At 45.5% G+C, this 18,200-nt stretch overlaps 1 protein-coding gene across 3 annotated transcripts in view; it reads right to left on the reverse strand.

The window, feature by feature from the left end:
- Positions 1–18,200, reverse strand: part of LOC306922422 (receptor-type tyrosine-protein phosphatase delta-like) — a 266,548-nt gene that overhangs the window by 109,588 nt on the left and 138,760 nt on the right. For all 3 annotated transcript variants that reach the window (XM_079500021.1, XM_079500020.1, XM_079500019.1), the window contains exon 5: positions 7,084–7,237. In XM_079500021.1, coding sequence (XP_079356147.1) covers positions 7,084–7,171 — 88 coding nt within the window. In that variant the 5' untranslated portion in view covers positions 7,172–7,237. The remainder of the gene's footprint in view (positions 1–7,083; positions 7,238–18,200) is intronic.

Genomic DNA, 18,200 nt, shown 5'->3' on the forward strand with positions numbered 1-18,200 from the left:
TGACACAACACTCAAATTATCGCATGCAAATTAATTCCGTGCTGCGGAATGTCGGCATGTGGAATCCTAAAATAGAGATATTGAATTCTGAAACGTACAGTAGTTCTGTAACTGAGAAGAAAGGTTTGATGTGTTTCCAACTGCTTTGCATGCTTTTTTTTTTTTTATAAATATGTGTTTTGGCTTCTCGCCCGTCGGTGTCACGTTAGCTCATAATGGACAAGGCAGCAATTCCGGTGACAAAAAGCCCAAAAAAAGGATGATTGATGTTGCACGGCACGAGGCTTTTATACGTACGAGACACAAACGATGCCAGGCGATGCCGGCGTTGAAACCTTTTTATAAGAAACGTGTAACGCTATCTACAGTCTCACTAAGCAGAATCAGATTCCCTGCTTACCAAAGCATTATGTCGCGAATACAGCGACGCCTTTACGAACATGCCGCCTCTGAAAAACGAGCCGTTCTGTGGCACGCACGGAAGGAGTCGCGTTTCAACTGGAATGCTTCTGTTTCGACAGAAGCCGTGCGGGGGGGTGGGGTGGGGGGGAAGGATAACAGCTTGTTGGCCGGAGGGTAGCAGAGGGTCAGCGGAGGAACGCCTGGCATCGTATTGCTTCAGCTCACCCCTGTCAGACAGACACACACACACACACACACACACACACACACACACACACAGAGGCAGGCTCCGACAGACACAGTACATCTCGGTGCTAATATACAGCTTTGGCCTAGTTTGGCAGGGCATTATTATTCTTAATCCACAGGATAGATGTTACACACACACACACACACACACACACACACATGCACGCGTGCTCGCTCGCTCGCACAAGCACACACAAAATACAACAGCAAATCATGGAGATTGTGCATGGGTTCATGCAAAGTGTCCAACTCTGCACGTGGACTAGGGTTGCGTGACAACGTTTCCCATCTTTTCCCCCCTCTTATACGGTGACCTCTCTTTCACACCGAATAGACATCACGTACGTAGCAGAGCAGTCTGATGGCAAAAAGGAAAAAGAAAATAGACGGAAAGAAACTCTCTCTCCAAATGTTTGGTTTTCTTTTTAGTATTAGCATAGCTTAGGATTTCAATATAATGCAATTATATTCCATTTTCCACATCAATGCAGCATGTCCGCACACACGACAGACACCGGGGGATCTCAGCGCCCCGATTGCCTTCCATTTTTCGATTCGACATTCAAATCCGGGGCGTCTGGTCTGTGTTGAGTTTGAAAGAGCCGTTACAAAACGAGAGAAAGGGGAGAATAGAAAAGCCTTCTTCTTCCCTTCCTTCCCCCCTCAAGCACTCTCTCTCTCTCTCTCTCTCCTTCCATTCTCAGTGGATTACATACAGGGATGTGTGGCTCCGCGAGGCAGCCGGAGGAATGAGAGATGTGAGAAAAGAGCATTGGAAGAAGAAGTCGGCATGAATGAGATGAGGGGGTAGAAGAGGAGGAAGAATCATACAGAGCCGGGGAAATGAAGAATCCTCTCCTCCTCGCTGTCATCGACCCCTCCCGTCATCTCATAGAGACAGAGAGAGTGTCTGGGAGTGTCATCATTTGTGATGGATGGCAGGGGCCTTTTACAGGGCGACCCAGGGTCCTACCCACGGGACCAACGAGGGGGCTGAAAGGAAAACAAGAGTGGCTTCCTGTGTGTGCATGTGCGTCTGCGTGTGCGTGTGTGTGCGTGCGTGCGTGCGTGCGCTTGTGTGTGTGTGAGCTTCTTTTTTTTCTATTTTTTATCCATCCATCCATGTCAATTATCTAATGTAATCTTGGGCGTTACGCTCCCCTGCCAACCTGGGGAGAGCAACGGACTGACCTCATGCTTCCTTCTATGCATTGAGGAGTCCAAGCCGCATATTTTCACCTGACAGTGGGGAGTTTCCCTGGTTGCACGTAGCGCGTGGAAGGAACACAATATTCCAACCAGTTCCTTTCCCCTCCATCAGGCACGCCAGCTGGCCAGGGAGAGGCAGTATAGAGACCAGTGTTACTGCATGTTTTTTGTGAGGGTTGTGAGGGTTGTGGAGGAGAGAACACGCCCCCAGCACCACAGCGTCCCCAGCAGAACCCAAAACCAACAGGAATCGAACACAGGACCAGGGGGAATTGAACCCAGGACCTTCTAGCTGTGACACGACAGTGCTATCGACTGTGCCACCATGCACCTAAAAGTGTCGGAGCTTTTAGAATATACGTACATGGTGTCTTGAGGGGCGACTTATAGTTGGTTGCCCAACCAAGCATGAATCTAGGCATTGATGTGTTGTGTGTGCTAAGCTAACCTGTGCTTGTAGGCCTATTCTGTCCCGTTGTGATGGTTTTGTGTGTAGAGCCTCACAGAGCCAGTGAGAAGAACGCTCCGCTATTATGCCGCCGTTTGCTCCAGTGGGTTAGAGAGAGAGGCTGTCTGGGAAATGGCAAGGTAGCCGGCTCGACCTCTGGCCCACAAAGTGTACTGTACGTGTCTAGAAGTGTCCCCGAGCGAGACACTTAACCCAACTAACAGCTACTAATACCGCCGTGCGATCCTCTGAGTCATCTCAGCAGCCATCGGCTAGATGAAGTCGTAAAAGCAATTTCCACGTCCCCCCGTGGGGAAGTTTCCACACAATGGCCTCTTGTTTTAAATCCAGACTAAAGACACATACTTTCACCTTGGCCTTTAAAAAAATGCCCTACTGCCTTTTTTTTAAACTTGTATCGTGTTTTATTGCTGTGCAGCACTGTGGTCAACCCTGGTTGTTTTAAATGTGCTCTATAAATAAAATTGACTTGACTTGTTAGCATTGTATGGAGTTGAGAATGACTGTGTACGTCTCTATTTCACTTTGATTCTTTCTAGAGATGTCCCGATACTTTATCGGTAAAATATCGGATCGGCCCTTATTTGGTCATATCGGGTCATATCGGTATCGGCAAATATGCCAGTCTAACCACAGATCCAACACAGGGGTTGACACTATGGCAGGTAAATAAAATGTTGGGGCATGTGGAGTTTGCTTTTGAGTTGCCCAAACTGCAAGTGCACATTTGAGTGAGGAGTCTGCTATAAACACAACACGAGATATATAGCTAGATAGCTATAAACACTATTCCGGTGGACTTCAAAATAAGATATTTATTATTTTTTAATTATTATATTTATTATTCTCTGGTATCGGTATCAGCTAACACAGAAATTGTGGTATCGGGATCGGAAAGGAAAAAAGTGTATCAGGACATCCCTAAGTCTTATCTTATCTTCTATCATTCATAAAGGGCAAAAATGTTTCTGTGAATTTCACTGGGGGATTTTTTTCAACAGAACTCAATTCATTTTGTGCAAAATGCCACTTGTGAATAGGAGGCCTATACTGATGTTAGCACACAGTGCTGCTGAGATCTTATCTGTGACGGCGTGCAATCCCATAAAAGCCAGTGCACATAACACAGCTGTCCGCTGCAAACCATTCCTTTCTTAGTACTTTCGCTAACATAACACATAACACACATAACACTCTTGTATGACGAAATAAGGCATTCATATCAAAAAGATAAAAAGCTGAAATATGGAGACAAGAAGAAATAAGGTTTCTGTCCGACAGACCATAACGCAGTGTTGATTTCGTCGACTAAAACTAAGACGAAAAATGTTCGTCGACTACCTTTTTTCCCTTCGAAAACAAAATGGAAACTAAATGAAAACTAAGCTATGATGACAAAAACTAAGACTAAATAGTAAATATACTGACAATTTCGTCAACAAATAAAAACTAGACTAAAATGTTAGGAAGGGACTAGTGGACAAGAGATCCAGTAAAAGTCATTTTACACTTGGTTGCATGCTGAAAATAGCAGATATACAAGCTCACAACCCGTCGCACTGCGACGCGTTGTGAACTTGTAGATTGTGTAAGTGTAAAATCACCCATTACGACGGCATCAAGGCCCGCCAAAATACATTTTAGTTGACTAAATCAACTGTAGATTTAGTCTAGACTAAAATCTAAAACCAGACTAACACTAAAACATTCCGGGTGACTAAAATTGAATGAAAACTATTCCAAGACTGTCCACTATCGGCACTTCTATTTACTGTAGCCATTGAACCTCTGGCAGAGGCCATTAGAACACACCCACAGGTCAAGACTGTTCACTATCGTCACTTCTATTTACTGTAGCCATTAGACCTCTGGCAGAGGCCATTAGAACACACCCACAGGTCAAGGGGATCAATAGCAGGAAAAGGGAGCATGTTATCTCGCTATATGCAGATGATTAGTATTATTTCTTAGCAACCCTAAGAGAACTATCCCAGCTGTATAAGAAATAATTAATGAATTCAGTAATTTCTCTGGTTATAAAATAATTGTGAGCAAATCCATAGCCCTGCCACTGGGAACAAGAGACCTAAATGATATAGTATCTCCGTCTTCTCCGATCAATCTGACCGATAAAGGCTTCAAATATTTGGGGATTTATATTCCTTTCCTTAGAACGGATCACACATGTTCTCCATGGAGACATGGAAGGATAGTTAGTTTGGGGCCCAGTTGTGGAATATATGGGCGGAGAATACGCAGAAATATTATCAAGGGGTTTTGCAAATTAAGGAACCATTCCTGTTAAGTACAAAGGTGTTATGATTTAGAAGACTATATGAATAAATAAGTATAAAGAAGAAGATGATGTATGGACGTATAATGTATGTAGGTATGTCTGTGTTAGTCTGTCTGTGTATATGTGAGTCATGTATGTTTGTGCAAAAAAAAAAAAAATGATTGAAAGAAAGAAAGCTATTCAAGAGACTAAAACTAAAATAAAAATGTGCTGTCAATAACAACTGCTTTGACTGTCCCCAGGTGGTCCCCAGCTCAATGATGGGAGAGTTGGTAACCAAATGGACCCTTACTAGGTCTTTAACTTATTACATTTTTTGCTCTCAAGAGTTACATTATTGCTAATTGTTCATCTGCATTGATCAATTCACACTTACTAGTCTACACAATTAGAGAATGTTAAATAATTGTTATTTTGATCATATGCCTGTTATCTCTCCTATGGTACAAACATCAATACAGCATGGAATTGTGCACCCAATCTTATCCAACGATAGCAAAATATTCTTCAGTTTTGTATCTTGAGACGCTAAATCTAATCAAATGGTGGTCCGTGGCCCAAATGAGATGCTAATTCTAATCAAATGGTGGTCCGTGGCCCAAATGAGACGCTAATTCTAATCAAATGGTGGTCCGTGGCCCAAATGAGATGCTAATTCTAATCAAATGGTGGTCCGTGGCCCAAATGAGATGCTAATTCTAATCAAATGGTGGTCCGTGGCCCAAATGAGACGCTAACTCTAATCAAATGGTGGTCCGTGGGCCAAATGAGACGCTAACTCTAATCAAATGGTGGTCCGTGGCCCAAATGAGATGCTAAATGTAATCAAATGGTGGTCCGTGGCCCAAATGAGACGCTAACTCTAATCAAATGGTGGTCCGTGGCCCAAATGAGACGCTAACTCTAATCAAATGGTGGTCCGTGGCCTAAATGAGACACTAACTCTAATCAAATGGTGGTCCGTGGCCCAAATGAGACGCTAACTCTAATCAAATGGTGGTCCGTGGCCCAAATGAGACGCTAACTCTAATCAAATGGTGGTCCGTGGCCTAAATGAGACACTAACTCTAATCAAATGGTGGTCCGTGGGCCCAAATGAGACGCTAAATGTAATCAAATGGTGGTCCGTGGCCCAAATGAGACGCTAAATGTAATCAAATGGTGGTCCGTGGCCCAAATGAGACGCTAAATGTAATCAAATGGTGGTCCGTGGCCCAAATGAGACGCTAAATGTAATCAAATGGTGGTCCGTGGCCCAATTTATGAAATAAATAATGGACCTTGATGTCGTTCCCTTGTCATCACCCTGCTGCCTGGGATACAAATCCTCCCTGCTAATCATCCTGATCATGACAGGGCCAACGGCCAGCACGCACGCACGCACGCACGCACGCACGCACGCACGCACGCACGCACGCACGCAGTAGGGAAATTATCTGATTTGCCATATGTGGTCGGTATTTCCGTGCCAAGTAATACTGGGATGGACAAAAACAGCTGGCCTTCTGTCAAACGAAATACACTCTGATGCGTTGGAGTATGTGTATGTGTATGTGTACAGTATGCGTGCGTGCGTGTGTGTGTGTGTGTGTGCTTTAACACATGGTAAAGGATCACAGTGCGTTCAGAACATGTGTGTGCATCAGTGTATCTGTCAGATTCTCTTTGTGTATGCATACTGTATCATGTCTCTACTGTACTGTATGCATGTGCAGGTGCATGTGTACCCTGCACACTTGTGTGCGTGCGTGCGTGCGTGCGTGCGTTAGGCATGTAACGATATATCGTATATCGATATATATCGATAATAATCCTGACGATATGAATCGATTCGAATCGATTCATTGAAATAAAACAATCGATTTTTTTTATTTTTTTATTTTTTTTAGGGGGGCTAATGTGTGATGTGAAATGTGAGCTTTAGTCATATTCCATCATATTCAAGTGCTTTTGGAGAGAAATGATAGTCACTTTCAGTAGTAGAGCACTGTAGAGGGGAGCTGTGTGTGTCTGTGCCCAGGTGATGATGGTCGTTGATGCTCATCAAGGAAGGCAATTATGTTTCTGCACTGTCAAAAGTAATGCTACTTCTTTTGCAATGTAGTTAAATAAAACATCTCAGGGGGGAAGATAAATTATATACAATTTAAAAAACGGTAATTTTTCTTTAAAATATATATATTTTTTAATATCGTGAAAAATCGTATCGTGAACCTCATATCGTGATACGAATCGTATCGTGAGTTGAGTGAATCGTTACATGCCTAGTGTGTGTGTGTAGTACTACACTTGTGAGGGCCAGTAGAATTTGAAAAATAAAATAATTTGTGAGGACAATGTTCCTGGTCTGTTGAAAAGGTGTGTGTGCGTGTGTGCGTGCGTGCGTGCGTGTGTGCGTGCGTGCGTGCGTGCGTGGGTGCGTGTGTGCGTGCGTGCGCGTGTGGAGGAAGACACTCACAGTCGGCATCAGCGAGGAAGAGGAGGCTGAGCAGGAGCAGGCCTGGACCGGCAGAGTGGTGCATCATGGGATATGTGGACACCCGCATGCTATGTCCGTCCGCCGTGAGCTCACTGCCTCACTGACCAATAGGAAGACAGAGACTGGCCCTCACCTGCAGAGAGAGAGAGAGAGGCGGGTGAGTGAGTGCAGTTCACAAAGTAAAACAAAAGTCACACTCGTGTGAAGTTATCACATTCCGGCCAATCACTTTTAATTTTTTTAAGCCCTCAGCCAATCAAATCATCACTATATAGGGTACACACAAACACACAAAGCTGGGCATAGGAGGGGCTAGCGTCCCTCAAAAAACTAGGATGGTTGAGAGAAGCCGTGTTCACGTGTGCACTGTGCACAACACTGCAACACTGCTGAGCTTCCTCTAGGCTCTTCACTCTACTCCAGTGGGGCAGCTGGCTCCTCCGTGTTCTCGCCTCATTAGGACCATAGACGCATAGCCAGCGGGGTGTGTGTGTGTGTGTGTGTGTGTGTGTGTGTGTGTGTGTGTGTGTGTGTGTGTGTGTGTGTGTGTGTGTGTGTGTGTGTGTGTGTGTGTGTGTGCGTGTGTGCGTGCGCGTGCATGATGATCACAGGAGAGAGGCTGACAAACTTGAACTTGTATGAAACGTTCATGATGAGAAGAACACAGTGATGTTGTGTGACTCATGGTGATGCCCGCAGAGAGCTGCAGCTTCCTGTTGTACCAGCTCACAATACCACAGGCACCATTGCAAGGTCGACCATTCATTCATTGCCACACTAATAATTGCGATTAATTGTGTTTTCATTTTTCCGCATTTTGAACATTGGAACATATGAATAAAAAAAAACACATTTCTGTTTGCCTTGTAATAAAAGAAAATGCACAGGGCAGATATGACAAATTGACGGAAATGAGTTACTAGTGAGTGAGGTCTAGCCAACACTAACTTGGGATACCTGGATCGCTGCCCTCCACAGTTTCCTAACTAACATCAGGTACTTGATCTCTGTAGTGTTGTTAGCTAAGCTGTCGTGCCGCAGTACGTCTACATAGGTGGTACGGTTCTTTCCCCTCCTGGCATTGCCCTGGGTTGGCTGGGTTCTGCAATTCTTCCTCCTATATACAGGTTTAATTTTTGTTTTTAGTTTGTTTAAAAAACGTCATTGACAATGGTTTGCAAAATTGACGTCCCTAACACTAACATTAAATCCCATTAACAATAAAGAGAATTTAATGTTTGTTTTGTCACCGTTTGTTTTACATCACCATTACATCACCTAATCAACATGAGTTAAACTTTAATATATTATCACCCCTCACTTCACACGGGTGTGATTTTTTTCTATGTATGACCATTTCTTGAACATGGAATGATTGCGTTTACCTCTCAAATACTTGCCATTCTATGATTATGTAATAATTGTGACAGGCCCGCCTCAGAAAGTGCAGGCAGCTTTAGGGCCAGGAAATGGCATCGTTGTATGAGGAATAAAATGAAATGAAAAGTGCACTCACTGTCTTGTCTGTCACATCACATGCTAAAGCAGAGGCGTTTCTGTGGATACCAAGGTGTGTGTGTGTGTGTGTGTGTGTGTGTGTGTGTGTGTGTGGGGGGGGGGGGGGGGGGGGGTTTGACCGGCCCACATCCGATCAATCTGACCGATAAAGGCTTCAAATATTTGGGGATTTATATTCCTTTCCTTAGAACGACTCACACATGTTCTCCATGGAGACATGGAAGGATTTTTCTTAGTTTGGGGCCCAGTTGTGGAATATATGGGCGGAGAATACGCAGAAATATTATCAAGGGGTTTTGCAAATTAAGGAACCATTCCTGTTAAGTACAAAGGTGTTGGACGTATGTATGTATATACGTTCTATGATGATGTAATAATTGTGACAGGCCCGCCTCAGAAAGTGCAGGCAGCTTTAGGGCCAGGAAATGGCATCGTTGTATGAGGAATAAAATGAAATGAAAAGTGCACTCACTGTCTTGTCTGTCACATCACATGCTAAAGCAGAGGCGTTTCTGTGGATACCAAGGTGTGTGTGTGTGGGGGGGGGGGGGGGGGGGAATTATGTTTTAACCGGCCCACAGCGCAGACAGTATTACCCAAAACCGCCCCAATGATAGAGCCACAGAATTAAATAAGTTGTTAACCGATACGTTTAATTGAAGAATTTCTTAACGGCAATTAACGGTGAACAATATAAATATCCATATACTTAAGTACAGTACTTGAGTAAATGTACTTAGTTACTTGACATCACTATTTCACAGTTGGCATCCAGCACAATGCTGGATGGATGGATGGATGGGTGGATGGATGGATGGATTATTTATTATTATTATTACGTGTTTATTCTTATTTCTTATTTTTGAGTGGTGTAAACCACTCCTACAACTGGCTTTTGTGTGCAGAAAAAAATGAGCATGGTTGCTATGTTCAAAATAATTTCTGACGTAATTAAATCACACCCGGGTGAACTGGATGACCGTAGCAACCATGCTCATTTTTTCTGCACAAAAAGAGCCAGTTGTGAAATCACACCTGGGTGTGATTTCATTACGTCAGATCAGAGCTGATCAGGCTATATAATAGCCTTACACCACTCAGTTCACACGGGTGTGATTTTTTATTTTGTGTACTATGTGTTTTCCCACCATCCCTATCCTGCCCTTTTCATGTCGCCCTAGACACTACTTCCCCCGCCACAGAAATCCCTCAAATCTCATATACCCAGCTCGCTCACCCAGTCACCACATTATGGTGGAGGGAGGCCTTTGGAACTGCCACGCAGCTACCAAAGAGGAAATGCCTGAATTTATCTCAGCCCACGCCACCCTCAAGTCTCTGCATTTCCTTGCTCTAACCGAAACCTGGATCACCCCTGATAACACTGCTACCCCCGCCGCCCTCTCTGTTTCACACAAATTCACACACACCCCTCGCTCAACAGGAAGGGGGGGTGGTACAGGGATACTCATGTCCCCGAAATGGAATTTCCGTGTCTTAAATCTCTCTCACCTTTCTCTCACCACATATGAATTTCATGCTATCTCAATATCACAACCAGTCCCCCTCACCCTCATTGTGCTCTATCGCCCCCCAGGAACCCTTGGGAACTTCCTGGAAGAACTAGACTCTCTGATCAGCTCGTTTCCGGAGGATGGCACCCCCCTGATTCTACTGGGTGACTTTAACCTACCTACGGCAGAGAAGTATCTTCCCGTTACGTCCCTCCTATCCTCGTTTGACCTCTCCCTTTCTCCCTCCCCTCCCACTCACAAGGCTGGTAATGTTTTGGACCTCGTGTTCTGCAGAGCCTGCTCCCCCTCCATGCTCTCTGTTACTCCCTTAATTAGGTCTGATCACCACTTCATAACCTTCTCCCTCTCTCTCTCTACTCTCCCACCTAAACCTACTCACCCTCCGACCATCACCACCCGACGCAATCTCAAGTCCCTAAACCCCTCCTCCCTCTCATCCTCTATTCTCTCCTCTCTACCCTCCCTGGAGTCCTTCCTCTCTCTCTCACCCGACTCCGCAACCACATCCTTCATCTCCTCTATCTCATCTGCATTTGACCAACACTGCCCTCTCTCGACCAGGCCAGCTCGCTCATCCCCACCGGCCCCCTGGTTATCTGAAACCCTCAGATCTGAACGAACACCTCTCAGGGCAGCTGAAAGGAAGTGGCACAAGACAAAGCTACCAGATGATCTCTCCCACTTTCACTCACTCCTCTCTGCCTTCTCCCTCTCACTAACCACTGCTAAAACCTCCTTCTACCACACCAAAATCCAATCCTGCACTTCTAACCCAAGGAAACTCTTCTCCACCTTCTCCTCCCTCCTTAAACCCCCTCCCCCCACTCAACCCTCATCCCTCACCGCGGAGGCCTTTGCCACCTACTTCGAAAAGAAGGTTGATGATATCAGTAGCTCCTTTACCCCCCTCCCCCATAAAGAAGCACTCGACTCAACCAATGCTAACCATAACATACCATGCATGTCCTCCTTCTCTCCTCTATCCCCAGACGAGGTCCTGAAACTAGTCACATCCACTAGACCTACCACCTGTCCTCTCGACCCCGCCCCGTCTCCAATCTTCCAGACCATCGCACCTGACCTGCTCCCCTTCATCACCTCCATTATCAACACCTCATTAACCTCAGGCTGTGTCCCATCTGCCTTCAAGTCAGCCAGGGTATCACCACTCCTCAAAAAACCAACTCTTGACCCCTCAGATGTCAAGAACTACAGACCGGTATCACTCCTTTCCTTTCTTTCCAAAACCCTTGAACGTGTTGTCTCTAACCAGCTTTCTCTCCATCTCTCACAGAACAACCTGCTGGATCCCAACCAGTCAGGATTCAAGAAGGCACACTCCACGGAAACTGCACTCCTCGCAGTCACAGAAGCACTACATGCTGCCCAGGCTGCTTCCCACTCTGCAGTCCTGATTCTCCTAGACCTATCGGCGGCATTTGACACAGTGAACCACCAGCTGCTCCTAGGCACCCTAGCTGATCTAGGCATCGGCGGGACGGCGCTGAAGTGGTTCTCCTCCTACCTCTCTGACCGGACTTACCAGGTTTCTTGGAAAGGTTTGCTATCATTCCCCTGCACCCTCCAAACTGGGGTCCCACAGGGATCTGTACTTGGTCCCCTCCTCTTCTCACTGTACACTAAATCCCTTGGCACCATCATCTCTGCTCACAATATATCCTATCACTGCTATGCCGATGACACACAACTGTTTCTATCCTTCCCCCCCTCTGCCACCCAGGTAGAAGAACGCATCACTGCATGCCTGGCTGACATCTCACAGTGGATGTCTTCCAACCACCTCAAGCTGAACCCAGACAAGACTGAGCTTCTGTTCTTCCCAGCTAAGTCCTGCCCTATGCGGGAGCTAACTATCTCCGTAGACAACGCCCTGGTAAAGTCTGTCCCGACAGCCAGGAACCTTGGTGTTGTCCTGGACAGTCAGCTCTCGTTCAAAACACACATCACAGCTGTCACTAGATCCTGTAGGTTTACACTCTACAACATACGACGAATTAGACCGTTCCTCACCCAGGAGTCAGCCCAGCTCCTAATCCAGACAACAGTCTTGTCAAAACTTGACTATTGTAACTCCCTCCTTACTGGCCTACCGGCATGTGCACTTAAGCCCCTCCAACTGATCCAAAATGCCGCAGCCCGCTTGGTCTTCAACCAGCCAAAATTCTCACACGTCACCCCCCTTCTCCGCTCCCTCCATTGGCTCCCGGTCGCTGCCCGCACAGAATACAAAACTCTGATGCTGGCATTCAAAGCAACCAAAGGCATGGCCCCCCCATATCTCACAAGTATGATCGTACCCTACAAACCCTCCCGCGCACTCAGATCAGCCAACGCAGGGAAGCTGGAGGTACCTTCACTAAAAACGCCGGGACAACGCTCCACACGTCCCAAACTCTTCTCCCTTCTGGCTCCAAAACTATGGAATGCACTTCCCATCACAGTCAGAACTGCAGCCTCACTCCCAATCTTCCGCCGTAGTCTGAAAACCCACCTCTTCAGACTCCACCATGGCCCATAGCACTTGCCCTAGCCTAGCCCCTTAGATAGCACATTATGTAGACTTAGATAGTATTTTAAACAGACTTATAGCTTGTTACGTAGACAGCTCTAGAATTGCACTTTATGTAGTCATAGCACTTTATAGTACACATGTATAATATATTATATAGTATAGTATGTATAGTTTACATAGATACTCCACTGTTACGTTCTTAGTCTACGCATGATTCATGATAACTACTTTTTATATATGTGATGTATGCCATGCTTTTGTTATTGCTTAATGTAAGTCGCTCTGGATTAAGAGCGTCTGCTAAATGCCTAAATTGTAAATTGTAAATTGTAATGGATGGATGGATGGGTGGATGGATGGATGGATGGATGGATGGATGGATGGATGGATGGATGGATGGAGAGGGACCAGTGTTATATCCTTGCTATGTGGTGTGCGATCAAAACAAACAATTGACTCCAAAGAGTGTACAAAAAACAAAGTAAGTAGGTGGGGTTTTCCCCCAGAACTCTTCTAAAACACTCCAAACACCCAAAGTTGAACTCTCTGCATCCAGATCAAAATGCCAGATGTGCAGTGCAGCGCTGCTGGCCTTTACTAACCCGTAGTCCCAAAGTATGCTTCACCTCACCTGTCCTTTTCCCCTCCCTCTCTCTTTCCCTGTGTCCTGCTCAATCCCATTTCACCCCACCCGAGATCTTTCCCTCTCTCTCTCCCTCTCTCTCTCTCATCATCATCTCTGTGCCATCTGTGGGGTCTGGTGTGAGTGTCTGGCTGTGTCACAGAGCTCATGATAGCTCTAATGATCACATGGCACTGCCCAGCACTTGACAGAGAGAGAGAGAGAGAGAGAGAGAGAGACCTCGCATCTCTCACAGTCAGCCTGCAAACAGAACCACACCACAGCCTATCTAAACAGATCAACACACACAGACACAATTAAGGAACAAGCGCCAAGCAAACTACACACGATCAGAAAACACTACAAATGGAAGGAACACAGTGTAGATCAAAGCATTCCAAAATGCTATTGGGCAAAAACAAGTCCAATCACGACTGGACCAGCCGTCATAGGCAGACAAGTCTCCCAAGAGAAGATTATGCCTCCACTGCACACAAAATAAGTGGAAACTGAGCTACATTTCCTAACCGTCTTTCCACTGTACCAAGACATCAGAGGCACATACTTCCCACAGATTACAATCACACAAGGAGAGTTTGAAACATGACTAATGACGAACCTCGGTACACAGAAATTGACTTTAGACAACAAAGGGTATTTTGGGTATTCTGCTTAATTCCCAGAAGGTGTGAAATGCAGACTTGCAGAAAAAAGAGATAGAAATTGATTTATTTGATATTCTGACTTTCAAATTGTACATACATTTTGTTTTGATTGTTCCACTTTTTTGCTATGGCGATGTAAACAATCTTTTCTCATGCCAATAAATCCCTTTGAATTGAATGAGAGAGAGAGAGAGAGAGAGAGAGAGAGAGAGAGATAGAGAGAGAGAGAGAGAGAGAGAGAGAGAGAGAGAGAGAGAGAGACAGAGAGAGAGGATGAGTGGGATGGTATTAACATTATGTGTCTTTGCATATGTGTTCTGCATGCTTTATAGTTTCTTTATTGCCTGCATGCATACAGTACGTGCACTATTCTGCCCACTTTCCACCATCGGTGTAGGTGTAGGTGGTGGTGGTGCATGTACTGTATCTATGCATGTATCTATTTGCACATGCTCATCATACGGGATGAGTGTTGTGACTGTGCTGTATGTGTGCAGTAGGGCTAGGCATGTAACGATATATCGTATATCGATATATATTGATATTAATCCAGACGATATGAATCGATTCGAATCGATTCATTGAAATAAAAATAAAAATTTTAGGGGGGCTAGTGTGTGATGTGAAATGTGAGCTTTAGTCATACTCATATTCAAGTGCTTTTGGAGAGAAATGATAGTCACTTTCAGTAGTAGAGCACTGTAGAGGGGAGCTGTGTGTGTCTGTGACTGTGACCAGGTGATGATGGTCGTTGATACTCATCATGGAAGGCAATTATGTTTCTGCACTGTCAAAAGTAATGCTACTTATTTTGCAATGTAGTTAAATAAATAAAAGTGCATGCAATTATTGATTATTATTAAAGATGTAGATGCAGCAATGGGAATAAAATGGGTGAGCTTCATTTTTATTGGCTTTTATTGATGTGGGCCTCGAGTCGAGTCGACACGTCATCACGCAGCACGTTTCCGTTTTAAGGAAGTAATTCAATTGGAATATGGACTTTTGATATAAAAATACACAAAAATGAAAAATGTCCCATTTTTTTGGCATCCGTTGTTAGTTATGCCCACGGATATGGTCTAAAAGTGTGAAAAACTTATTTTTCATTTCACTACACCTTTAAGCACTATATATATATTTTGGCCATGTAGAAATAGATGATCTACAAGTACAAGCTCACAATGTGTCTCGATGTAACGCATTGTGAGCACATTGTGATCTCTCCATCTCTCCATCTATCTAGTAAATCTGATATTTACTGAGGACGACACCGGCACGCAACTAAGTATAAATCACGCTCAAGTCTCAAGGCCAATTCATACTTTGTTAAACAGTCCGATGAAAAATAACAGATTTTCAAACTGAAAAACACGACACGGTACGTCAAACTTTGTTATTTTCATGGAGCGACATGGCCATTCCTCAAAGTATAAATTTGGCACTAAACCCCTCTGTCCCTGAACAAGCCATGTGAAGTCAGCGTGGACCCAGCACAGATGCAACCTGATTAAAAAAAGAACACACAGTACGTGTGTGTGTGTGTGTGTGTGTGTGTGTGTGTGTGTGTGTGTGTGTGTGTGTGTGTGTGTGTGTGTGTGTGTGTGTGTGTGTGTGTGCGCGCGCGTGCGCGCGCGTGCGTGTGTGTTGGGGGGGGGGGGGGGGGGGGGGGTGAAGTGGTACCCTAAGCCCTTAGCTTCCCTACAGCCAAGGCAGCAAACAACTAAAACCACATTGGATTTTCCACTTGGTTTGGTCTGAAACAATTGCTTTGGGATAACCCAGATCTCTCCCAGCACACACACACACAATTCAGACGCTAGTGGGTACACAGACATAGGTTTTCATTGGTTTAAAATGTGGTGTTTTTGATATTGCAATTATTTTATGTAATTGCATGCAATTTTCCATGTGGGCTTTTCTCCCCACCCCCCAGCCCACTGTACTTGAAACAAGACCACTGCACTTGAAACAAGACCAAAGGCAATTTTATTTCATGGTCAGTCAAGCTCTATTATGTCCTATTTGAACACCATGCAGCAGGCAGTGGAGGAAAGTAACCAAGTAGGCTACATTTACTCAAGCAGTGTGTACAATGTCAAGGTAACGGTTACTTTACTTGAGGAATTTCCATATATTCATACTTTAGACGTCTACTACTACTTAACTGCCTTTTGTTTTTTTCACAGCTTTAGTTACTAGTTATTTAGCAGGTTTAGATTAAGGTTGTGACCTTGTAGAATTGCTATTTTCGAATATCCCGAGTATAAAATAGAGCTTAACCCTCTACCCGCCAGGATTTATTAATAACTTCGATATAATTCAAGGCAGCATTTCCCCCCCTGTTCAACCTTCATTTTGAAGAGCCAAAAATCTGCACCCGGGCCTGGGCCATGGCTCAGTGGTCCAGGCACCTTGGCTGGTAATCCAGTCTGGCAGTGTGCCGCGGGTTCGACTCCCGATCCCGATGGCCTTTACTGCATGTCTTCCCCCCATCTCTCTCCCCATTTCCTGTCAGCCTACTGTCTGTCCCTCCATAAAATACATAAAATAAAGGCGAAAGCCACAAAAAAAAACATTTAAAAAATCTGCACCTGGATGTTATGTTGTCTAACTAGTGTGTGTGTGTGTTGTCACATATCACTCCCGGTCTCCCTATCGGGGCAGAGGAAGGACTACCACGACGATCACAGCGTCGGCTATGGGCCGTGGAATAAATCTTGTTTTGACCAGAAATGCTATCTGGGAATTGGAGAATTCCCTTCAGATGAAGTGCGTCTAATTGAGCACGAATAATGATCTAAAACATATATTATGAATAATAAATCGTATAGATGTGTACGAGGCAGCTTGCATATGAAGCCATAATCCAGTTTCAGTGTGTGTGTGCAGTGTACTTGTGTGTGTCCACTAATCACTCATGACGGACTCTGTGTCACTGGAAAAGCCTGCATTATTTAGTATCTCACTTCACAGCATGTCACGTTAATTAAAGAGCTAAGATAACAGGAAAGAGAAAGAGCATGAAGGAGAGAGAGAGAGAGACAGACAGACGGGGAATGAGGTGTGTGTGTGTGTGTGTGTGTGTGTGTGTGTGTGTGTGTGTGTGTGTGTGTGTGTGTGTGTGTGTGTGTGTGTGTGTGTGTGTGTGTGTGTGTGTGTGTGTGTGTGGTGGGAAGTTGAAAAATGAATTAAGAAAAAAATAAGAGAAAGGTATAAGAAAAAAGGGAAAAGTGGTAAGATGACACACATGCGTGCACCACACACGCACGCACACACACACACACTGTCCCAGATACGCACAGACACAGGGCAGCCACCAGATTGTAATCGTGGTGGGTGTTGTGGCTTGTATTACTGAGAGCCTCGGCCAATGGGGAAGCTCCCATGTCTGGCTGGCTGGCAGTGCTGCAGAAGACCTGAAAGAATCGTCACTGAGGACCACTCTCTCACACTGAGGACCACTCTCACACACTGAGGACCACTCTCTCACACTGAGGACCACTCTCTCACACTGAGGACCACTCCCTCACACTGAGGACCACTCTCTCACACTCTCTCACACTGAGGACCACTCTCTCACACTGAGGACCACTCTCTCACACTGAGGACCACTCTCTCTCACACTGAGGACCACTCTCTCTCACACTGAGGACCACTCTCTCACACTGAGGACCACTCTCTCTCACACTGAGGACCACTCTCTCTCACACTGAGGACCACTCTCTCTCACACTGAGGACCACTCCCTCACACTGAGGACCACTCCCTCACACTGAGGACCACTCTCTCTCACACTGAGGACCACTCTCTCTCACACTGAGGACCACTCTCTCTCACACTGAGGACCACTCTCTCTCACACTGAGGACCACTCCCTCACACTGAGGACCACTCCCTCACACTGAGGACCACTCCCTCACACTGAGGACCACTCTCTCTCACACTGAGGACCACTCTCTCTCACACTGAGGACCACTCTCTCTCACACTGAGGACCACTCTCTCTCTCTCACACTGAGGACCACTCTCTCACACTGAGGACCACTCCCTCACACTGAGGACCACTCCCTCACACTGAGGACCACTCCCTCACACTGAGGACCACTCCCTCACACTGAGGACCACTCCCTCACACTGAGGACCACTCAGTCAGTCAGTCAGTCAGTCAGTCAGCCAGCCAGCCAGCCAGCCAGCCTCAGCCAGCCAGCCAGCCAGCCAGTCAG

The sequence above is a fragment of the Electrona antarctica genome (genome assembly GCF_951216825.1).
Source record: "Electrona antarctica genome assembly, chromosome: 4".
In the NCBI taxonomy this organism is placed as follows: domain Eukaryota; kingdom Metazoa; phylum Chordata; class Actinopteri; order Myctophiformes; family Myctophidae; genus Electrona; species Electrona antarctica.